Source organism: Vombatus ursinus, unplaced genomic scaffold, assembly GCF_900497805.2.
Source record: "Vombatus ursinus unplaced genomic scaffold, bare-nosed wombat genome assembly UNPS02014812.1, whole genome shotgun sequence".
Taxonomy (NCBI): domain Eukaryota; kingdom Metazoa; phylum Chordata; class Mammalia; order Diprotodontia; family Vombatidae; genus Vombatus; species Vombatus ursinus.
Window position 1 is genome coordinate 82,492,042 of NW_020954590.1, and position 24,060 is coordinate 82,516,101.

Consider the following 24,060-nt stretch of genomic DNA (forward strand, 5'->3'; position numbering starts at 1 on the left):
TGTGTGTGTGTGTGTGTGTGTGTGTGTGTGTGTGTGTGTGTGTGTGTAGGTAACGTACATGTATATTCCAAATAAATATAAAGAAAATAAGTAATATGTAAAGCAGATAAGTACAAGATCAGTTACTTAAAATTTTGTTATTTAATTCTGGTGATGCCTTATGCTTTATGCAAAAAAGCCAGCTTATATTATTTTAAGTGTATTAAATGTTATAAATACTATCTTAGTGTGTTACTAATATTCTAAACCAATATGCTCATTGAATCAATTATATTTATTTAATTTGCAATTGAATATTATTCTTCTCTGCCAGCCTCCACTAATTTCTTTTTCTTCCAGGCCCAGGCTAGATGTCACAGAATAGGACAAAGCAAATCTGTAAAAATCTACAGGTTAATCACAAGAAACTCTTATGAAAGAGAAATGTTTGACAAAGCAAGCTTGAAGCTTGGCCTGGATAAAGCTGTTTTACAATCCATGAGTGGAAGAGAAAATGCTACAAATGGGGTAAAAAAAGAAAAAAAAAGGAAATTTCTCCAAATTCTGTACTGATTCCTTGCTTATTATTAAGCTTATACTAATTATTGGGAGAATATAATTTTATTGTCAGAATGTGTTAAGCATGTATTTGTATCATGCTTTTTTTTTTTTAATGATTTACCTTCTCTTTTTGTGAAATAAAGTATTAAAGCATTCTCTCCCTTGGTTTTAGGTGCAGCAGCTTTCCAAAAAAGAAATAGAAGATCTTCTACGCAAAGGTGCTTATGGCGCACTTATGGATGAAGAGGATGAAGGGTCTAAATTCTGTGAAGAAGATATTGATCAGATCCTTCTGAGGCGGACACACACCATTACTATTGAGTCTGAAGGGAAGGGTTCTACATTTGCTAAGGTGTGAATTTATCTGTTACAATGAGATCAGATTATATTAGGCAGCAGCAGAGTAAAGGAAAAAAAAACACTGCTTTTCCTTGATAACTTGCTGTTGTAATGATAAATCAAGCCCTTGCTCAATACCTGTTATCTATTTTTTTGAATGAATGATTAAATTCAGGAAATGGGGGGCTGGGGTTGGGGAAGTAGCTTTTAAACAGAGCTGTGATATTGATGCATATATCTTCAACCTTCAGGCTAGTTTTGTTGCATCTGGAAATAGGACAGACATATCCTTGGATGATCCAAATTTCTGGCAGAAGTGGGCTAAGAAAGCTGAGTTAGATATTGATGCTTTAAATGGACGGGTGAGTAAAAGTCCCATTCAAATACTTATCTTATCTCTAGAATTGTTTTCCACAAGTTTCACGTTTCTTTCTGTTTTTGTTTCAGAACAACCTGGTTATTGACACTCCAAGAGTAAGGAAGCAAACTAGACTTTATAGTGCTGTGAAAGAAGATGAGCTGATGGAATTTTCAGATTTGGAAAGTGATTCAGAAGAAAAGCCTAGCACAAAGCCCCGGAGACCTCAGGACAAGTCACAGGGTTATGCAAGGAGTGAATGTTTTAGAGTTGAAAAGAATCTTCTAGTTTATGGGTAAGCAAACTGACTTCACATATAAAATGTTTTAAGTTTTTCTTTATTATAGTTTTTAGTTACTGGCTAAGTCACTGAATTTTGACACATGCACAATATATTTCAGTGATTAAGGTCGTAAAACATGAAAGGCAGCATTGAGTCACAAGAGCTCAACTTACAAGTTAAAATGACACAGACTTTCTTCCTTTTGCACTTACTAGTTAATTGTGTGGCCATAGGTACAGATTTTAACTGCTCAGCTTTTATGCAATGGGGATGATCCCCATAGCATCCATCTCTCTGAATGAGGCTCAAATAAGATATCATGCATAAAGTGCTCAGAATCTGTAAAGCACTAGGTAACTCTTAGGTTGTCATTATTATATAAAATATATAAAATGGAAGTGGCTATCCTGCCTACCTCCAAGGATTGTCTTGAGTATGATCCATGGTGCTAATTAATAGTAATGGAATCTTTCATAATGAGGGGAAAGTATGCTTGTCCTATGAGAGCCACAGAGTGTTAAAATCCTTAGCGATGGGAAGAAGCCATTTCTAGTCAAATATATTGGTCAGTAGCAGGAGGAAGTATAGCAAGGGGAACACTGATCCTTGGTAGCTAATTAAGCACATTCTTTCTAAATGTAATTTGGTTCCTAAATCTTTTATTACTTTGTATTTCTATATAACTGCAAGGAGCACAAAATCCTTTATAGAACCTTAGTTAATAATAATTATTATTATAATAACACCTGTGTTAATTATATAACTGTTATTAATTATATTGTATCATTAATATATTATGTTAAATATTATAATTGTGTTGGTTGTTATAGTAATAATACATATATTCATTGTCAAAGATGTGTTAAAGACAATAAAAGCAAGTTTCCTTGAAATCTCTTTCAAGTCACCTAAAACAGTACTGAGATAATGTGACAGAGGGTATGGTAAATTCTTTAGAAGATCACTTGCATATTAGGGGAAATCATAGTTTGTTTTTTAAAAGCTTTTGCATTTGACTTCTCTTTCTATTTTGTAGCTGATGGCACCCATAGATTCATTGTTAGGGTTTGCAAGACATCCTATGTAACAGGTGTATTTTATCTTTTCCTCTCTAACAGCAACTGTAGCCAGGAACCTGGTTGTGTTCATTGAATGTAAGGGTAAAACTGAGATGTTTTGTATTAGAAGACCTTGGCTTTTTTTAGATTTTGCATTTGTTTCGTTGTGTTTGTCCTGCCACCAAGTAACAATTTAGGTACTCTTCATTCTCTCCTCATTATTGTATTCTGTCCTCTTCAGATCCCAGCCACCTAAACTCTCAAATCACTGGGGAGGATGTATGTGTACCACTGCCCTTTTTAGCTTATACTGTTCAAAGAATTTCTTTTTACTTGCTAACAATATAGAAAAGGTGAATGTCTGCCATGCTTCATCTCTGTTACATAGATTTGCAATGAGATTCCTAGCAATGAATTAATTTGTTAAAAATCCATTACAATTGAACATGAAAGATATAAATATGTAAAATGATATTATTTTGATATGATCTTGAGTTAGGCCTTTCGTGTCCCTGGATCTCGAGTTTCTCGAAATAAGTAGTTGGACTTACTATGACTTGCCTTCCATCTCTGAGATCTGTGATCCTGGGAACATAAGATCATAGAATGACAATTTTAGAGGTCCCTTTTAGCTTTCAAATTCTGTCATACTAAAGTTCCAGTGAGTCCTTTATATTGCTATTTTCACCTTTTCTCTATTCTTCAACAGCAGTCTTGACTTGTCCCAAAGTAGCTGTATTAAACATTTTTATTTTCTGATTACCTATAATTATCCATCATGCAGGTCTATGCAAACCAAACCTGCTTCCTATTCAATATGGAGGGCTGCTGTAGACATGCTATCTTGCTTGCCTCTAATCAAGTTCCTAAGTGCTAAGTGGCAGGGATACAAAAAGAGGCAAAAGATAGTCCCTGTTCCCAAGGAACTTAGAATCTAGGAGACAATATGCAAACAAATATATTCAAAACAAGCTATATACTGGACAAATAGGGAATAATTAAGAGAAGGAAGGCATTAGAATTAAAAAGAGTTGGGAAAAATTTCCTGTAAAAGATGGGAATTTAGTTGGGACTTCAGGAAAGTCAGTCTGGAATTGAGAAGGGAAGCATTCCGGGCATGAGGACAGCCAGAGAAAATTCCCAGAGAGGAGAGATGGAGTATTTTGTTCATGGAATGGCCGAGAGGCCAGTGTCACTAGATCAAAGGATGTGGCAGGGAGTAAGTGTAAGAAGCCTGGAAAGATAGGAGGGGGCTAGATTATAACTGGCTTTGAATGCCAAACAAAGCATTTTGCAATTGACCTAGAGGCAATAAGTAGCTACTGTATTTTTTTTTTTTTTTGGTAGGGGAGTAATTTGGTTGGATCTGTACTCTAGGAAAATCATTTTGGTGGCTGAATGAAGGGTGGAGTTGGGAGATAATTGAAGCAGGTGGACCCACCAGCAGGCTATTGCTATAGTCTAGGTGTGAGGTGATGAGGGTCTGTACTCAAGTGGTGGCAGTGTCAGAGAGAATGGGACATATTTTGAGAAATGTTGCAAAGGTGAAATCAACAGGCCTTGGCAACAGCTTGTATATGGGGGTTGGAGGGGATATGTGGTGAGAGACAGTGAAGTCTCTAGTGAGTCTGAGAGATTGGGAAGATGGTACTGTCCTCTGCAGTAATAAGGAAAGTAGGAGGTCGGGAAGGATAATGAGTACTGTTTTGGACATACTGAGTTCAAGATATCTATCTACTGAGCATCCAGTTTGAAATACCTGAAAGGTGGTTGAAGATGCAATCTTGGAAGTCAGCAGAGGGGCTGGAGCAGAATAGGTATATCATAGAATCCTCAGCGTAGAGATAGTAATTAAATCCATGAGAATTGTTGAGATCACTCATGAAGTAGAATAGAGGGAGAAGAGAATAGGGCCAAGGACAGAACCCTGCAGGATACCTATGGTTAGAGGGCATGATCTGAATGAGGATCCAGCAAAGAAGACTGAGAAGAATGGTCAGATAAGGAGGATAAGAACCAAGAGAGAGTGGTATCCCAAAAACCTAGAGAGAAAATGGTATCAAGGAGAAGAGGGAGATCAATGATGTCAGAAGCTGCAGGGAGGTCAAGGAAAATGAGGAGGGGGAGATATCAATGTAGTGGAAGGCAGAGAGAACATGCCAGTAAACAGGGAGAAATTAAAAATAAGTGGTAGAATAGGGATGATAGAGGGGCAAGTGGGAATGGAGAGCCATGGAAGATTTGAGGAGGGATGAAAAAATTAGGAAAAGCCACTGTGGAGAGTGGGATAATGAATTGATGAGGTATAGTAGGATTGCCTAGCAGCAGTGAGGGCCCATTTGAGGTTATTTGACATAAGTTTTTAGTGAACCCACGTGATTTTCTCTACCTTCGTTCTACATCATGTATATAGGAATAAAAGTGCTAAATGGTGAGAATGATCCAAGGCTGAGGCTTGGCAGGACATAATCAGTGATATGATAAGGGAATTAGGGATTAAAGAGACTAGGACAAAATAGAGCTGAATTGGTCCCCTAAGAATCAAGATGGCTTAAAGAGAAGAGAGTGGAGGGAGACAGCCTGGAAGAGAATTAATGGGTCAGATCACAGTGTGGATGAAGAGTAGGGTTTTGTAAGGAAAAACAGGAGAAGTGAAAAGCCAGTACAGTTATGATTAGATGAGGGGATTTCAGAACTTTTGAACATGGAGGTGTGCTACATATGTGGGTGATAGCAAGATCAAGGGTATGTCCATCTTTGTATGTGGCTGAGATAGGGTAGAGGAGTAACTCATAAGAAGTGAGTAGGTTGAAGAACTTGGTTAGGAAATTTAGAGGAGTGTCTCTGTTGCTGTGTCTCTGTGTGTGTGTGTGTGTGTCTGTGTGTGTGTGTGTGTGCACTCGCATGCGTGCATGTGTGTATCTCCATCTCCTAATATGAGGGCAAGAGTTGAGGAAGAGAGAAAAATTGTGAACTATATACTGTATTCATTGTGGAAGGAAGGAGTGACCTGGGGATCTGTAGACACAGCTACCAGGATTTTGTTTGGGTGGTATGTGTGAATAGTATGAACCTCAAAGGAGTTGCTGAGTGGTGGAGGTATGGGGAGAACCTGGAAGTGGCAGTGGGGAGCAACGAGTATTCCAACTTCATCCAGTGAGCTGAGGAGAATGATTGAAGGTACAGCCAATACTGGAAAAGATACTTCTACAAGTATCTATTGGATAGCCATGTTTCTTTCTCCTTCCACCTAGCATAGATATTCAAGAGTTGATGATTTCAATTTTTCTTTTGAATGGATGGCACTATTGGGTGCTTTTATGAGTTGATTATTGCTCCTTTTTCAGAAAGAAACTCAAAGCACTTTACGGTTTTTCTCATTAATTTTCATGACATCCCTTTGAAATATATTGAGGGGAGATGCTAGCATAACATTCATTATTGCACTGTTCTTTTCAGGGTAGTCACTCCTAACCTTGAGCCATTCTTCTAGTTTAAAAGAGTTATACAGCATCAAATCATACAAATTAATATTTGAGGGGAGCAAAGTATACAATATATTCCCAAATCCCTGGATTCTATTAGTGTTCTAGGACAGCCCACTCTGCAGCTGATTTGTAAGGCCTGTGTTAGACATATGTACTTGATTATTTTTAGGGTAGTTCAGCTGCTGCATTTACAAGCAGTGAACTTATTGCCTACTCTGTAAAATAAATACTCAACTCTCGGGTACTACGTTTCCCTGACTTGACGTTATGTAAAATATCATTAGCACTGACCAAGAATTTCACAGCACAACTGGTCTGTGAAGATTAAAATGAAAGCCTCATAGGTAAATGCCAGTGTAACGCCAACACACTGAATATTTTCCCTGCAGTTGGGGTCGGTGGACTGACATCCTTTCTCATGGACGTTACAAACGTCAGCTAACTGAACAAGATGTGGAAACCATCTGCCGGACCATCCTTGTCTACTGTCTCCATCATTACAAAGGAGATGAAAATATCAAAAGCTTCATTTGGGATCTGATCACTCCAACAGCTGATGGCCAGACCCGAGCTTTGGTTAATCATTCTGGTATGTTGGTGTCATTGTACTATTTGGGGTTCACTGGTGGCGAAGAGCTGGCAGAGACCTTTGTGACATACTGTCATTAAAAAGATGTAACATAAACCCTACATTTTCCTGTCTCTTAAGTATAAATATCTGACTCTGACACTGCAATTTGGATGGTGAAAAGCTTTTATTATTATTATAGGCTTATCAGCACCAGTGCCAAGGGGAAGGAAGGGAAAGAAAGTGAAAGCCCAGAGTGCACAGCCAGTGCTGCAAGATGCTGATTGGCTGGCAAGCTGCAACCCAGATGCCTTGTTTCAGGAGGATAGCTACAAGAAACATTTGAAACATCACTGTAACAAGTAAGCTTTTAAAGGATTTGTATCTGTGAGCATTGTTTCTTTTTGAAAGGTGTGGTGTTTTTTGCTTTTGTTTTTTTCTTAAAGGCTCCTGGAGTGTGTGATTATTGTCTTTGCATGGCTGTGCTGTCTATCTTGAAGCATCAGAACAACTCAGGTGATGCCTGGCTGGGTGGTTATCAAGTCTTTAGGGATGATTAATTTCCAACAAACATTTGATAAAAAGTTATGGTCAGTTTATGTAATGTGATTCAACATTTAGCTAACTTCAGGAAATATTTCAGTGGAAGGAGATTTTTATTCTCTCTCTCTCTCTCTCTCTCTCTCTCTTTCTCTTTCTTCCTCTCTTTCTCTTTTTCTGTCTCTGTCTGTCTGTCTGTCTGTCTCTCTCCCTCTCTCTCTCATTCTTGTCCACTTCCAAAATTAACATTTCCCAATTAGAATATGGAAATTTGACAATACAAAGTAAATAGAATATATTGAGTCTGATGCTATTTTAGTACTTTGTAGTGCCTATTAGGCATTCAGCAAATATTTGTATAATTGAATTCTAATATCAACCATTAGAAATCTGTTAACATAACCACAGGCCATAGGAAGACCCGTGTACATTAATGCTTCTGTGCTGTTATTGAAAGGAAAATTTCAAAATCTGAGAAGGTGTTTGCTTACAGTTCTGACACTTTTTAGAGACTTCTTTGAATGATGGTACTTTCCAGATTTTATACATAAAGATTTTCTTCTTTAAGTCTTCTAAATTTACAATCCAGGGCTATTTACTTACTTCTAACATACCCTGTTTTTAAAGTAGTAGCACCTAGTAACACCCTCTAAAAGGGCATTTCAACTACTGCCGTTAGTAAACTTCCATTTGCTTGGGATTTATGTAAACTTTCTGATCTCTATTCACATCCTTTTGAGTTCTGAATGCAAACAAACCAGGAAATGAGGCTCATCCAAAGTAGATACATTTCCCTTAGTTTAATGTAGGAACAATGGCTTATGTTACTAGGCACTGCAGTTTCATTTCCCTTTCTAATGCTCCTAACAGACTTCTACCTTAGTATGTTGCCTGCAGTTGCATTCCATATTTGTAAGCAGTAACTAATGTTCTTGTTGTCTTTCCTCTTAGTTATTGTGTAGGTGTGGGTATGGGTAGAGTGAAAGTTATCCAATCTAATCTTTAGTAGTTTGAAAACGTGCAAGTCTAACCTACCTTATCTTCTCGTGTAATTCCTCCAAGCCCTGTTCTCATCTAAAATAAGATGATGTCCATGGATAGAAAATGGGAGTTTATATTGGTTCTACCATAATTTATTGGAGTATTTCATTTGCCAAAAGTTTTGGATTTTAGAGGGTAGGCTAGAGCGTAATTCTACCCTCCACCCTTTCTGTCTCCTCCAAAAAGACGAAAAAGATCCAGGATTCAATACAGATGGGTAGGTCCTCTTGAAACAGTAAGACCTCCTACTTTAGGTGGCAAAAGCCATGAAAAAACATCTACTAGTGTTAGTTTTTGCTTAATTAAAAAAAAATTCTGTCAAAGGTTTGGCCTACGCTTTATAAATTCTCTTTCTGATAACTTTTGTACCAGAAGTAGAATTCAGATGCTCTGTTCCTACCAGGGATAGAAAGGAAACACTAGACACACAATTATGCTAAATTGTGCCTTTGGTTTGAACTGGACTATCCATATGCTGTCAACTGTTGAGCCTACCTGTCACAGGAAGAATTGAGATATAGAGAATACAAAATGGATAAACCAAAAAAAAAAAATTATTTAGGGCTTTGGAGTGCAGGCAGTCATACTTGGCAGCCATGTATCAGTAGCCTAGGCCCTAAATGGTTACAGGTAAGAGAAGGTAAGGTAGTTTTGGGTTGGTTAGATAGCCCATTCTAGTAAAATCAAGAGTTGATTTGCATCACTGAAACTGTCTGGCACAAAGAAGTTGTAATTTTAGAATTTCAGGGATAACCATTTGTTCCTTTCTTGAGAAAGAGGGTGGACTATGTCATACAGTAGTAATCTGCTTGTGTCTATGAGGGTGGTCTTCCGCAAAGTGTAACACCACAAGCTGGCCAGCAGGGGATGCTGTACTTGGGTAAACATAGTATAAGCCTATGGGATTTGCCAGGTGGATTTTGTTGCAAAGAATAATGTCTTAGCCATTGTGAAAATCCAAATGGGATTTGATTACCTTGGAAAATCTGGTCCTGGCGTTCCAAGTGATTTTGACTGATCCCTTGGAAATCTCTCCAAGAGCTTCAGTAAATAGGACACATTTCAAATGCCCAGTAAAGTTTCTGTTTTTTTGTTACAACTTATGCGCAGGTAAAAAGAAAAAAATAGTACAAAGTAGAGGGAGGAAAAAAAAAGTGCTTTGCCTAAAGGGAGAGGGATTTCACCCACCCACACACACATACGCACAACTACCACCTTTCTCGGAAACAAAAGTTGTATAATCTGAAAAACCTGACATTCCATATTGAAGGTTTATTGTAAGGTAGTAAAACCAGATTTTATATCTCGTTTATTCCTACAACTTCTGATGTGCTTCCAAAAATGGTATTAAGGCAGCAGCTGAGGAAATTTTATGAGATAATGAAGCAGAACAGTGACTGAAAGCCATCTGCTCAGTTGTTTACAAACTTGCTTCAATACTTCAGAGGCGATGGTGGAGTACGTGTCCAAACTTCACAAGCTGCACGAGGTAGAACTAAATGAAATGCGCCTGGGTTGGGCTGAGCTTGGTCCCTCTCTGTGCAGTGTAAGCGGTTGCCAGGCAGGCCTGTTGGAAGCCAGCAGAAAGCACCACACAGAGGTGATTATGTGCCACCATCTGTCACGCTTCAAGCCTACCATACAGCATGGCTAATCAGCCTTGGCAGGATGATGGATGAACAGCAACAGCTGCCAAAAGCCACTGTTGGCAAACAGTCCTGAAGTTAAGAACTTCCCCCCCTCCCTGTCTTCCTCTCCAGGGTCCTGCTGCGTGTCCGCATGCTGTACTATCTGAGACAAGAAGTGATAGGGGACCAGGCAGATAAGATCTTAGAGGGTGCTGACTCAAGGTTAGTGCAAGTGCACATTTTTTTCTATGCCTTATTGTGGAGATTGGTGTAATCGGAAAATGTTTTAAACACTGTGTTTAAGAAACTTCATAAGCTACTCTCAGTGACTCCTCTTTTTGTGCAGCTTGAATGTGACTGTTTTGAGCTTAGGGATATGGCAGGAATCTGGGTGAGCTTCATTTTTTATTTTGTGTGTGTTTGAATAATGTTCCTATGTGAGTTACTTTTAGTCACTCTTTTAAGTAGCTGATGATGGTTTGAAGGTAGCCTTTTAAACATGTTGCCACATAAGGTTTGTTTATAGTAAAGGAAGACAGCAAAATGATTCACCTTGACCTCTGCTGGCTCCCTTTAGCCTTCACTTCACCACACTGCCCAGATCTCTCCATATAGATTCCATAATGAAGGCTGTATGGGTGGACATATATAGTACATAACGTAATACATAGCATTTTTTTGTTATGGTACTGGTACTCAATTTAAATATAATTTAAGCTATTTTCTTTGCAGTGAAACAGATGTATGGATACCTGAACCTTTCCATGTTGAAGTTCCTACAGATTGGTGGGATAAGGAGGCAGATAAATCCCTCTTAATTGGAGTATACAAACATGGTAAGTGAGGTTTCTCTTTGTGTATTTGAATACAACTTGACTGTATGGCTTTATCTGTATTTTAGAACTCTTCACACGCCTTCTTCCCGTCATAATATTAATGAGCGTAGTTCCAAAGGACTCTTGGCTTCTACCATTTTTCTGTATTAAAAGTCTAATCTGAGCTGTAAATATCAGATGCTGTTTTTAAATGTTTGTAGAATATTTGAGAAGAAAATATTTCTTTCTTGGCTGTAAATAAAACAAAACCATATTTGTTTTAATAATAGCCAAGTAGCACTATAGATCTCCATAAACTTTGCTTCCAGGACTGCTTCTCTTGCTAATTCTGCCAACCAGTGTCAAAGTGGACGGTGGGCTTAACCTCTGCTATTAATCTGTACAAGTGCCTCCTGGGCTTTGTTCCAAGCAATATTTCACAAATGTCAGTGCTGAGAACTCCCGGCTCCCTTGAGTGGGATGCAGCCTTGTTAACTTTGAAAGGCTGGGGATGTGGAGCTGGCAGGATATATACAATGAGCGATTCCTGATTATAATCCCAATTCTCTGGAGGTCGCAGAGGTATTCTCAGCAGCCCAGCCTGACTAAAGGGGAGAATGATGGCTTATAAAACCTTTCATGATTACAGTTTGGCTTGGGGCTCTACAGCAGTTAGGAGCAGTGTGTTGTAGTACAAATCCTAATTGAATTGTGCTGTTCTGCCTATGTACAGCAGCCACATTTTGTGAGCTCAGCTGAGGCAAGTCTAGCCTAAAAATCATTTCCCTGCCGTGCACTGTTGGGCTCTGCCATTTTCTATCTAGTCAACTTGGGCAGTAAAAAAAGCAAATTGCAGTGTGTAAACAATGGAGGGAACAGTGTCATCTCCCTGACACGTGTCCTCCCAAACCTAAGAAGACAGGTCCTCAGGCCTTATGGGGGGATGGGGGGGGGGGGGGGGGGGTCGACCAACAGTACAAGTTCCAGCATGACTGAAACTGTTCACAAAGGGGTGATGGGAGTGAAAAAGGAGAATCACTGTAGAAGTCATAAAGAACCCACTAAGAAGCCTTTCAAATGTCAGACAAAATTAGATCTGGTTAAAAAAAAAAACAGCAAAACAAGGTTGGGGAGGCAAAAATCTTCCTAGGCAACATGCCATTATTCTATATTAAAGAAGTGTTTTCCTATTAGCATTGGTCATATTTTTTTTGTAATATTCTTGAAAGTAACTTGAACCCAAACAACCTCATTTGAGATGTTCATCTCTAGGATGCTTTGTTTAAAAACAGATTTTTGTTTCCTTAAACTCAATATTGATAATAACCTTGATTCAGAAGCAAAATATGCGTCATGTATCTGTGCCATGAATCTTTCTGTGATAAGGCCTTTTTTTGTTTCTGTTTTTGTTTGCTTCATCTGCGGGGGTGGTGGCGATGATGGAAACAGGCTATGAGAAGTACAATTCTATGAGAGCTGACCCAGCACTGTGTTTTCTGGAACGGGTTGGCATGCCTGATGCCAAGGCCATAGCTGCTGAGCAAAGAGGAACAGACATGCTAGCAGATGGTGGTGATGGGTAAGAAGGATGTTTTAATATTTTAATAAACTTTATGTCAGTATCACATATATTGGCAAGGTTCAATTTTTATACTTTTTGTTTACTATACAGAATCTAACTTGGGTGTTTAAATGACTGCCATTGATTTGATCTACATGGTGCATAACATTAAAATACAGACCTAAACATTTATTATCTCTTGAATATAAATCTAGTTCCTACCGAATAATTCTTTTTTCACTATTTCATCTTTTAGTACTATTTATTTTCCCTTTTGACACCAGGCCTCAGGTTCAAAGTAACACATAATAAATTGATTGTTTGGTGGGAAAGTAAAGTTCACTTGTTTATCAATTTGATTTTATTTTTAAATTAAATTTTGCATAGGGGAGAATTTGACCGAGAAGATGAGGACCCTGAATATAAACCAACCAGAACACCATTCAAGGATGAAATAGATGTAAGAACTCTAGTATATTGATTCTCAATTCAATATTTATAATGTACTTAGATTATTTTATATCCATAAAGTACTAGCTGGGAAGACCTTTCTCCTAAAAGCTAAGGAAAAATAAAAATCTAAACAATTTACTTTTCTTCTCAAGGAATTTGCAAACTCACCTCCAGAGGAGAAGGAGGAATCCATGGAGATACACACTACAGGTAATGCTATATGAGAGTTGAAGGGGAGTGAGTTCATGCTGCATATTTGCGGTTCATGTTAATGCTAAAGATATTAGACATTCTGTCCTTTTGGGATATTTTGTTATATTTTAGATTTTATCAAAAATCATTTTTTCTCATGCTGCTTGATCGTTCCCCCCTGTAATTTAGCATTTTTCAGTTACCTATAAATAATTCTTCTTTATGTTTGTTTTATGATTACACAGTGGGATTTATCTATAACAGAATGATTCAGGATAATTTGGATTAAAAGAGTTAAGCTTTTGGATTTTTCTGCTGTTGGTAATAATTATCAAGCATCATTAGAAATGCAAGGACTATTGCCAAATATAGAGATTAAATTTTACTATTGTATGGAGTAAATATGACCTTTTGCCCAATATATAAAATCATTAAATTATTGTTAAATTTATAGTCTTTTTGATCCATGAACTTCCTTTGAAAACGTATTGCTTAAGGAAGCACTTGTGATGTAGAATGTAGGGTATAAAGTAAATTTATATATAGATATATGTGTGTGTATGTGTGTGTGTGTATATATATATGTGATATATATATATATATACACACACACGTTTGACAAATCACCATACATTTTTCTGAAGCAGTAATTTCATTTTTACACTCGACTAATTAACTCTACACTAGTAATTATTCTAAATTTATATTTTTACATTTTTAGGGCACTGAGCCATCCTTTCCACAATGTGGTCTGAATGCTAATAAGTCATCTTATTTTGTTGGGAATTGCAAAGAAGCAAGTAGGCATTTCAAAAATATTTTTTTTCCACTCCCCTAGGCAAGCACAGTGAAAGTAATGCCGAGTTAGGCCAACTTTACTGGCCTAACACCTCAACCCTGACTACCCGTCTGCGCCGCCTCATTACTGCCTATCAGCGCAGCTATAAAAGGCAACAAATGAGGCAAGAGGCACTAATGAAGACTGACCGACGAAGGCGTCGTCCTCGGGAGGAAGTGAGAGCCCTGGAAGCAGAAAGGGAAGCTATTATATCTGAAAAACGTCAAAAGTGAGTTGGTTTTTTTTGTTGTTGTTTTGTTCAATTCCCCCCCACATGTTTTTCCACTATATTCCACTATATCCCTTTTTTTTTTCTTTTGGGCTTGTAGCCCATAGAAATCACCATCAAGGATAGTATTTATGGGAAAATTTAAAAAATCAAAGCACTTTCGTTTTTGTTTTTCCTTTGAATACTTCATTGCTAAGTTTATGAAGGGTAGGGGATGGGGGAGACTAACAATCAACTTTAATCTCTTTTATTCAGGTACTATTCAAGATAATATCTTTCCTTTTCCAATAGATGGACAAGAAGAGAAGAGGCAGATTTTTACCGTGTAGTTTCTACATTTGGAATTATTTTTGATCCTATGAAACAGCAGTTTGATTGGAACCAATTCCGAGCCTTTGCCAGACTTGACAAAAAGTCTGATGAGAGTTTGGAGAAATATTTCAACTGTTTTGTAGCCATGTGTAGGCGAGTATGCCGAATGCCAGCAAAGCCAGATGATGGTAGGTATATTGATGGATAAACATGATTATTCAATGATAAATAAGGAACTAAAAGCAAACAAATAAAAAATTTGGTCATATGGTAATTAGTTTCAATTTAGAAACTAGTCCTTTTGTTTTACCAAGATAAATAAAGTTGCTTTTGTGTTGTAGAACCACCTGACCTCTCTTCCATGATTGAGCCCATCACTGAAGAGCGTGCTTCTAGAACTTTATACCGCATAGAACTGTTAAGGAAAATACGAGAACAAGTTCTTCATCACCCTCAGCTGGGAGAGAGGCTAAAACTCTGCCAGCCAAGCTTGGATTTGCCAGAGTGGTGGGAGTGTGGTAAACATGACAAAGATCTATTGGTTGGTGCTGCTAAACATGGAGTCAGTAGGACAGATTATCATATCTTGAATGATCCTGAGTTGTCTTTCTTAGATGCCCATAAAAACTTTGCTCAAAATAGAGGAACAGGTAGTATATCTTCCTTAAACCCACTGGCTACTGGATTCAGTCAGACTCCTCCAGTCATCTCATCCACCCACATTCAAGATGAAAAGGCCACAGAACCAGCTGAAGTTAAAGTGGAGGAGTCTGAGCATTCAGTGGTCAAAGAAAAACCTGAGGTTGAGGAAGAGGAAGCTGATTCTGGAGAAAAAGACAATAAGCAGGAATGTGAGGCTGAGACATCTTCTGTTAAAAGTGAAACAAAGGATATCGAAATTAGTGCAGATGCAGATCCAAAGTCTATTTCAGAAAAAGGTTCTGAAGAAGATGAAGAAGAAAAATTAGATGATGATGATAAATCAGAAGAGTCTTCCCAACCTGAAGGTAAAGCCTATACACCTAGTTCTCTGTTCTAGTTATCAACAGCTTTCCCTAAAACATACTGTGTAATCATGCTAAACTTTAGCCTATGAACTTTTCTACAGCATGTAATACAGAATCTCTTCTAAGAAGGGGTAGTATTCCCAGATTTCTCTCGGATACTAAAAGTTATACATTAGTTTTGATATGTTCTCTTGGTGCATAAACATGACACATTTCATACATTCTGAACCATAAAGGAATGGGTTTGGACAAATGTGTGGTATTTTGTGGTTTAATGACAAGAGATTGCATTTGTAGTTATAGTATATCAGGCATGATACATGCCACTAAATGAACTATTCCCCTTGAATTGGAGGGAGGAAGAGATTGTTGAAGAAGAATTTTAATTATTTGTAGACATCTTACTCAATATACTGTCATTACTCAATTTCTTCACTGTTCATCTCTATAGGTAAAGGGATAGAATCAGAGCACATGAGAAATTTCCTCTAGAAAGTAACTTTTTAGTGTCTGATTACTGTGGATTACTCAAAGTAGAAATAAAGTACAAAATCATACATTTCAGCCATAGCTGTCACTTCTAGTGAGCAATTGCTAGAAAATTACCCTTTCTTCTCTAACTTAATTCTGGTTCTGCCTGAGTTTGTTACAGGGACTATCCTGTTTGTAGTTAATGGATATCAACTCTTCCTTCTCAGCAGGAACTGCTTCTCAGGGGAAGAATTTTGATGAAGAAAGCAATGCATCCATGAGCACAGCCCGGGATGAGACCAGGGATGGATTTTACTTGGAGGACGGAGATCCTTCTGTAGCTCAGCTCCTTCATGAAAGAACTTTCACTTTTTCTTTTTGGCCTAAGGTTGGTGCTTCATCATTTCTTTTTGATCAAGATGGGGGGGGGCACCTTCCCGAATTGTTCCCTTTTGTTTTTTCCCAAAATAATTATAGAACTAATACTTTCATATACAAATTTTGTAAGTAATGTCTTTTGGGGGGGGGGCTTGGCAAATTTCTTTTTTTGTTTAAATTAATTTACTTTGATTTATCAATGATCGCTTCCATGTACTTTTGAGTTTAAAATTTTTCTCCCCCTTCCTCCCCACCACCCTCCCCAAGATGGCACACAATCTGATATAGGCTATACATTTACATTCATATTACACATATTTTCACATTAGTGATGTTGTAAGTAAAAATTAAAACCAATAGGAGGAACCATCAGGAAGAGGAAACAAAACTCAACAGAAGAGAAAAACAATAGTAATTTGACTTCCATAGTTCTTTCTTTAGATGTGGATAGCATTTTCCATCACAAGGCCTCTGGAGATGTCTTAGATCCTTGTATTGCCAGGAAGGGTTAAGTTTATCAATATTAGTCATCACACAACGTGGCTGTTATTATGCACAAAGTAATATCTTTTTGTTAAAGATTCTTGAAAATCCCAAAGAAAAAAGTTTTTAGAAGGCTATCCAATAGGAATGGTGACAAGCCAGGGGTGATTGGGGTATAGTAAGCTTTAGAATGTGATTACAACTTATTAGTATAGTGAGGTTCTTTTTTGATTAGATAGCATGGTTTGCTAACATGCATTATTTCCTTGTAGTCTATAAATTATTGTGTCAACAGAATCACACTCTCTTGGCAGAAAGAAATTTATGAACCTGAATTATGGATTTTATCTGCAAAAGAGTTACAGTATTAAAACAAAACTTTAGAATTTTAGAAGATTAAAGTCTGTGTAGGGAGAAGGAAAGAGTATCATTAGTCATTTCAATCTCAAACATATGATGTTAATAATAATTTTCTTCAAAGAAAAAGTTTTGTAGGTAAAATTTTACTGTATAGAAAGCTAATCACAGTGCAGTGACAGTAGTGGAAGGAATAACAGATTTGGGGTTAGAAGACCTGGTTCACTTCCTGCTTCTACCCCTTGTTATTTGTGCGACCTTGAACAAATCACCTAATCTCTCTGGGCCTTTGTTTCTTCATCTGTAAAATTAGGAGGTTGGACTGTATGTATGACCTGAGGTTCTTTCTGGCTCTGAGTCTGTGATCACTGTGCCTATGAAGTGTTTAAAAGGAGATGTTATGTAAACTTAGGGTGATTAGTTTTCTTGCTGAATATAGTAACTTTGTCATAAATCCATTTTCAATTTGGTCCTGTTTTGAAGAGTGAAGAAATAAAGTAGGAATATTTCTAATCATCGTAAATAGGGCCATCTGGTTTAAAGCAAAATAAAACAAAAACTTTAATAAGCTTATTTCAAGGGAAAAGCAGGTCATCTGTTGCAGCTACCAAGATCACTGGTAGATTATTCCTGCCAATCAGGAAGTTAAAGGATGACCTTATATCCTAATCATCAGTAATCATTGCTTAAGTTGAAGGAACAGAGGGATGCTGAAAAAATGAATTTTTTACTTCAAGATTGTACTCTCAAAGGAATTCTTTTCCTTTCCTGTCTCCTAAGTTGCTGCAGAAATTTCATCTGCTTTACTGGATACAGAAAGGAGCTTCAGAGATGATTTGAAGGGTTCATAGTAACAAGCATTTTTAATCTGTGGAAACTCAGTCTAAGTAGACTAAAAGCTGTAATTAGAAATTTTTAATGTACACGCTTCAATGAAATTTGAAGTGATAATGGGTGTGGAATGCAAATTGACATTCATTAGATGTCTCTAGGTTGATGCCCATTTCATAATACTGAACTTTATTAATAGTGACGCTAATGAGGAACAACTTCCTGGTATAGACTTTTAGATCCAGCCTGTTGGATGTGAAGGTGCCAGAGCTTCAAGATGCTAAACACAGATGTTCAATGTTTGTCCTGATGACTTAAAGAACTGTATTTCTAACTATATATGAAGTTGTCAGCTTTGCAGATGTGAATGGAATGTACCTTTGAAGAGTTAAAAAAAATTTTTTTAGTAGTAATTTTTTTTGAGGAGGTGGTTGTATGTGTCTTCTGTTGTTTCAAATGATACAGTGTTCATATGTGAAAAACAAAATTCTCTGTCCTAGGGCTACCTGAGAACTTAATCCATAATAAAGCAGTCTTTCTAGATTCACTAATCTACTTTAAACATTTTTCTTTATTCTTTGAATGATTAGCAAATATTTCCATGTCATTGTTCTTAAATAGAATAAGACCCAAAATTTTCTCTATGCCAACATTTCGTTATATCTTTTCTCCTTTGTATAGGATCGTGTAATGATAAACCGATTAGATAACATCTGTGAAGCAGTGTTGAAAGGGAAGTGGCCAGTAAACAGACGCCAGATGTTTGATTTCCAGGGACTTATGCCTGGTTATGCATCAACAGCTGTGGATAGCCCCCTACAGAAAAGGACCTTTACAGAGCTTTCAATGATTGGTCAAGCTAGCATCAGTGGTAGTGAGGATATTGCTGCTTCTCCCCAGTTGTCAAAGGCAAGTTAGAGTGATTTTATTTATTTAATATAAAATTATTTCTGTGTCTTTTTTAAAAAACTGAAATCATTTGTGCTTATTTGTTCCCTTTTAGAATAAAAGGGGCTGTCATACAAGTAGACTCCTTCCAAATTCTGTGGTTTTTATTCATAATAGGTTAATTTACTTCCTTTGTTTTATTTTTATTTATTTTTAAGCCAGTCAGTAAACCAGATGTAGCTTTGCTTCTTTACAACTCCACATCTTGATTTTTCACTAGGAAGATGCACTCAACCTATCAGTCCCTCGTCAGAGGAGGAGGAGGAGGAGAAAAATAGAGATTGAGGCTGAAAGAGCTGCCAAACGACGGAATCTCATGGAGATGGTGGCTCAGCTGCGGGAGTCTCAGGTGGTCTCAGAAAATGGACAAGAAAAAGTTGTAGATTTATCAAAGGCCTCACGAGAGGCAACAAGTTCTACCTCAAATTTTTCATCTGTCACTTCAAAGTTTATCTTGCCTAATGTCTCCACACCCGTGTCTGATGCCTTTAAAACTCAGATGGAACTGCTACAGGCAGGTCTCTCACGCACACCCACAAGGCATCTGCTTAATGGCTCCTTAATGGATGGAGAACCTCCCCTGAAGAGGAGGCGAGGAAGGAGGAAAAATGTAGAAGGGCTTGATCTGCTTTTCATGAGCAACAAACGGACATCATTGAGTGTAGTAAGTCCAGCAGCTAGTTTTCATTCGGTGTGCACTCCTGTTTCTATATCTGGTTGAATTCATCTCAGTTAAGGATATCAAATCTAGCTCATGTCATTCAAGAAATAGGTGAGATTTGGAGTTAACAGAGTAGTAGATATTATCTGACAATTATGGAGATAACTTGTAGGTTTCCCAACTTGTACAAGGATCTGTTTCCTTTTTTTTTTTTATGTTTTATTGACTCTGACTTAGTTTACATGTTACTCTTCCTTTGGTTATGATCTGTTGATTACTGATGAAAAAGCTTGGTTTCATCAGCCAAAAAAAAAAGTTACCACAGATTTATCAAGCTATGGTAAACTTGGATTTGTGGAAGAATTGGTTTGGGGTCAGCCTTTTATTACATAAATGTGCTATTTTTTTTTTGGCCAGGAAAATTGTGGTTAGTTCACAGCTCCTAATTATATTTTTCTCCTTGGCCTAAGATCACTAGATTTTTAACTTGAACTGATTGAAAAATCACTATTATTCTAGTTAAGAATGAGATATATTTCTCTGTGTATTCCAATTATCACTTGGGAAGTAATTTTAAAAGAACTTGTAAATACATCAAGGCAATACATTTATCCTTTCCTCTAATTTACCACCATAATTCATCAAAAAGATTGGCCATTTCTTATCATTGAAAGATTTCAGAAATACTCCTTCAGAGGCCTTTGCCATTTCTAGCCTCAAAATTGGGGATTGAATTTATTGTATAGTATAGCTTATTCTTATTGAAACCCAAATCTATAAGCTGGCACTAGAATCAATTAGTATAATGTTCTTTAGACAATAGATGGATCTATGTCTTTGAGACAGAGCCAGAAGTGAAGTGCCTTTTAAATTATAAGGCTTAAGGAAAACACCCCCCCCCCCCATTTGCATTCTTCTGCACCTTTTTTTGGCTATCCTATAACTCTAGAACTTAGAAAAAAGTTTTATGTAGCTAGGGTGAGAAAAAGCAAGTCTGAGATCTAAGCATCATATATTTAGAACTGGAATGAACCTTAGATGGTCAAGTCCAAACCCTTCATTCTACTGACTAGGAAACAGAGACCTGGAGGGGTGAAGTAACTTGCCTAGGTAATAAGTGTCAGAGGTAGAATTTGAATCAGCTTTCTTCTATAGAGTGAGGGTGTTGGCTTAGATGAATTCCAGAGTCTCTTCCAGCTGTCATCCTATTAGGTGTCAAAAGTTTCAAAGTCTCCCTTCCAAGTCCAGCACTCTTTCCAATGCTTTACACTACTTCTCCAGCCATGCAGTACAGCTTTTTGTTAGGTATGCATAGTGCTCTGAAAATAGTGAATCCATAAGTAACTCCCAGTATGTGAATGCCGTCCACCAAAGTAGATGGTGCAGCTTGCCTATGAGTTAGTAAATGAATCCTTGAGAGTTGCCTGAGGCACATAGAGATTAAATGAGCCTCCCAGGGTCACACAGCTAGTAAATATCAAGTGATGTTTCAACCCAGGTCTTACTGATTCCAAACTCAGCATTCTATTACCACATTCCTGCTACACTGTAAACAGTAGGTCCTTAATAAGGGTTTACTTAACAGAATGTTGAAAAATGACAATTTAACTATAATTTGGTGTGCCCTCCCTAAAATGACAATTGTATTAGACATGTCATCCTCAGATGTCATGCTATCACTAATATTCTGCCTTCCTTCTTGAAACTATATGTCATTTTGGCATATCTTGTTGACTAAAGCAATCTTCATAAATTTTGACAAGTTCATAATGACAAATTTATGTTGTAGAAGCTATTAACTTTTCATTTAAAAATTTGAATCATAGTACATACTTTGCCAGGGAACTTGTGTCTAGAAGAGCAACAATTTTGAATTAAGGATACACCAAATTACAAAGAGTTAGAGCTTGTCCACTTCACAGTGTTGCTCTATGTATCCAATGAATATTATGCCAGCGAAGTAATACTTTGTGCAGTTCACCAATGATTAACCTTGCAAACTCAAGTTTGTTTGTTTGTTTTAGCAAACCTCATAATTCCTCTTAATGATTTTGTCCGTGACCCTAAAAAGGGCCAGGTAATCTTCACAATTCTCACAGGGGAGATACGTAGATAGTTAGGAACTATTTCCTCATTTGGTTTATGTAGTTCTTAAACATATAGTATCTTGGTTTGGGTTTCAAAGGTTGGAGGTGCAAGGGGACAGTAGGATGAAAAAATATGAAAATTCAAACTGAATTACGAATTATAAACAAGAGGAACATTGTCAGTAATTGTTTCATATGTGGAATTAAAAAAAAAAAAAGCCAAACTGTCCGACTTATTTGGAAGTTAACGTTTTTGGATAATTTTTTATCTCATCTAGGTGTGAAGTCTCATGATGCTAGGGTGACATTCTCCTGGGAAATGGTGCAATGTTGCAAAGTTTTTGTTAAAAGTAAGAATTAAAAGAATTGTCCTCTTTCTACAGGAGGATGCTGAGGTGACCAAAGCTTTTGAAGAAGATATAGAGACCCCCCCAACAAGGAACATTCCCTCTCCTGGACAGCTGGACCCAGATACTCGCATCCCAGTCATAAACCTAGAAGATGGGACCAGATTGGTTGGGGAAGATGCTCCTAAAAACAAGGATTTGGTTGAATGGCTTAAACTGCATCCTACCTACACTGTTGATATGCCAAGTTATGTACCAGTAAGTATCATAGAATCACCAAAGTGGAAGAGACCTTAGAGAAAGGGTTTTTCACCTTTTTTGTGTGTCACAGGCCCCCTTTGACAATCTAGTCAAAACCTTAGGTTTGGAAGCCTCTGGTTCCCTTCTCACAATATTTTTAAATAATCAGAGGAATCTGTTAGAGATTAGTAAAAACAAAAAATGTAGTTCTTTTCCCATCCAAGTTCACAGACTTCCAGAAATCAATGGACCCCTAGATTAAGAACCCCTTCTTCAGAGGCTGACTAGTCCAGCCACCCACACAGTTCAGAACTTCTTCTACAACCTCCTTAACAGATGTTCATCTAGCCTTTTTGATTGAAATGCTTCAGTCTGAAAACTATACCATTAATGTAGTCCAAAATTGTGTGAGCTTTGTTGTTAGCTCTTTCATATGGTTGTCTCAGTAATTTCACTTGTGCTTGACTAAAAATCTTAGACTTTTTTTTTTTAAGTAAGTTCCTATTAAATCAGGTCTGCCCCATCCTAGACACATGTGACTATTTTTTTTAACTTGACCATTTGCTCCAGTTCAATTTCATCTTTTTTGGTTTCAGTCATAGTCCAAATAGTTTTGAACCTTTAGCCTAACCGTAGTATTAATTGTTCTCTCACTTTTTGTTATCCCTGAGGCCAATCTGCATAGCTGAGTCAGGAGTAAAAGATAGTATGACGTTGTATAACAATTATAGCCTATAATAGCATGATTTGATTAAAAGTTTAAAATTTAATTCACTGAAAATCGTATCCTTGGTATGCAATAAGAATACAAGAGACTAGTAACCATACTATGTATTCATGTAAACACATATATGTGTACTTATGTATATTCCCACACATATATACATACATATACATTCTAACCTTATATACTTAATTTACTTTATTAATGTGTATGAGAAATATCACACACACACACACACACACACACACACACACACACAACCAGGAAGACTGTATGTTAAATGTTCCTTATGTTTTACTGAAAATTGAAAATGACTAATTGGTTATTTTTTTTTGAATACTCAATAGAAAAGCTAAACAGCAACTGTTCTTTCCTTTTTCCTCAAAGAAGAGTGCGGATGTGCTGTTTTCCCCATTTCAAAAACCGAAACAGAAACGACATAGATGTCGAAACCCTAACAAATTGGATATCAACACCTTGACAGGAGAAGAAAGGGTACCTGTTGTAAATAAACGAAATGGAAAGAAGGTAAAACTTTTTATGAAAGAAATCTCTGTCATAGTTTTTATTTCAAAAAGGTAGTTTTTCCTGGTAATTTATTTCTGAGTAGGAAAAGGACCATTTAAAAAAGAATGTATGTAAAAGTATGTCTATAGTTTAAAATAGCTTTTTTTTAATGTCTTTAATCAGATGGGTGGGGCTATGGCTCCTCCAATGAAGGACTTGCCCAGGTGGTTAGAGGAAAATCCTGAGTTTGCTGTGGCTCCTGATTGGACTGATATAGTAAAGCAGTCTGTAAGTATGAACTCCTGTATATATGTGTGCATCTATATGTATATTCTCAAAACCTGACCCAAGAAAGAATGTGTGTGTGTATATGTGTATGTATGTGTATATGTGTGTGGGTATATAGGCCAAAGAAGATTCAGGTTTTTTTTAGAAATCTTTTACCATATTGCCCATTCAAACAGATTTTTAAACTAAAGGAACTGACACTGTAAATCAGATTTGACCCCAGATACAACAGTAGTGGCTTAATTTTTTCAGCTTTAGTTACAAGGAAAATTAAAATCTCTGTGTTGGACTTTAGAAAGAAGAAATTGTCAGGTAATAGACATTCAGCCCCATGTGGAAGTCATTTAGAGGAAGACTGTTCCCAACACTCTTCTAGCTGGACGGGGATATATTCATCCTGTTTAACTGGAAACCATTTTTATTCTCTTTTTAGCTCATTAATCTGAATTTGGGGGATTCTGCAAATAAATGGGCTGATCTGCACTGCT

General features: G+C 37.2%; 1 protein-coding gene across 4 annotated transcripts in view; it reads left to right on the forward strand.

Moving 5' to 3' along the window:
* Positions 1 to 24,060, forward strand: part of LOC114053891 (chromodomain-helicase-DNA-binding protein 7) — a 245,912-nt gene that overhangs the window by 216,759 nt on the left and 5,093 nt on the right. Inside the window, exons 18-37 of one of the 4 annotated variants that reach the window (XM_027877001.1) lie at positions 340 to 507; positions 713 to 892; positions 1,131 to 1,241; positions 1,327 to 1,532; positions 6,456 to 6,655; positions 6,837 to 6,996; positions 9,976 to 10,065; positions 10,576 to 10,679; positions 12,108 to 12,237; positions 12,607 to 12,679; positions 12,825 to 12,882; positions 13,703 to 13,931; positions 14,223 to 14,431; positions 14,585 to 15,250; positions 15,949 to 16,109; positions 18,452 to 18,679; positions 18,939 to 19,382; positions 21,850 to 22,071; positions 23,165 to 23,305; positions 23,468 to 23,572. In XM_027877001.1, coding sequence (XP_027732802.1) covers positions 340 to 507; positions 713 to 892; positions 1,131 to 1,241; positions 1,327 to 1,532; positions 6,456 to 6,655; positions 6,837 to 6,996; positions 9,976 to 10,065; positions 10,576 to 10,679; positions 12,108 to 12,237; positions 12,607 to 12,679; positions 12,825 to 12,882; positions 13,703 to 13,931; positions 14,223 to 14,431; positions 14,585 to 15,250; positions 15,949 to 16,109; positions 18,452 to 18,679; positions 18,939 to 19,382; positions 21,850 to 22,071; positions 23,165 to 23,305; positions 23,468 to 23,572 — 3,885 coding nt within the window. The remainder of the gene's footprint in view (positions 1 to 339; positions 508 to 712; positions 893 to 1,130; positions 1,242 to 1,326; positions 1,533 to 6,455; positions 6,656 to 6,836; positions 6,997 to 9,975; positions 10,066 to 10,575; positions 10,680 to 12,107; positions 12,238 to 12,606; positions 12,680 to 12,824; positions 12,883 to 13,702; positions 13,932 to 14,222; positions 14,432 to 14,584; positions 15,251 to 15,948; positions 16,110 to 18,451; positions 18,680 to 18,938; positions 19,383 to 21,849; positions 22,072 to 23,164; positions 23,306 to 23,467; positions 23,573 to 24,060) is intronic. The other 3 variants (XM_027877003.1, XM_027877004.1, XM_027877002.1) reach the window with 3 other exon arrangements.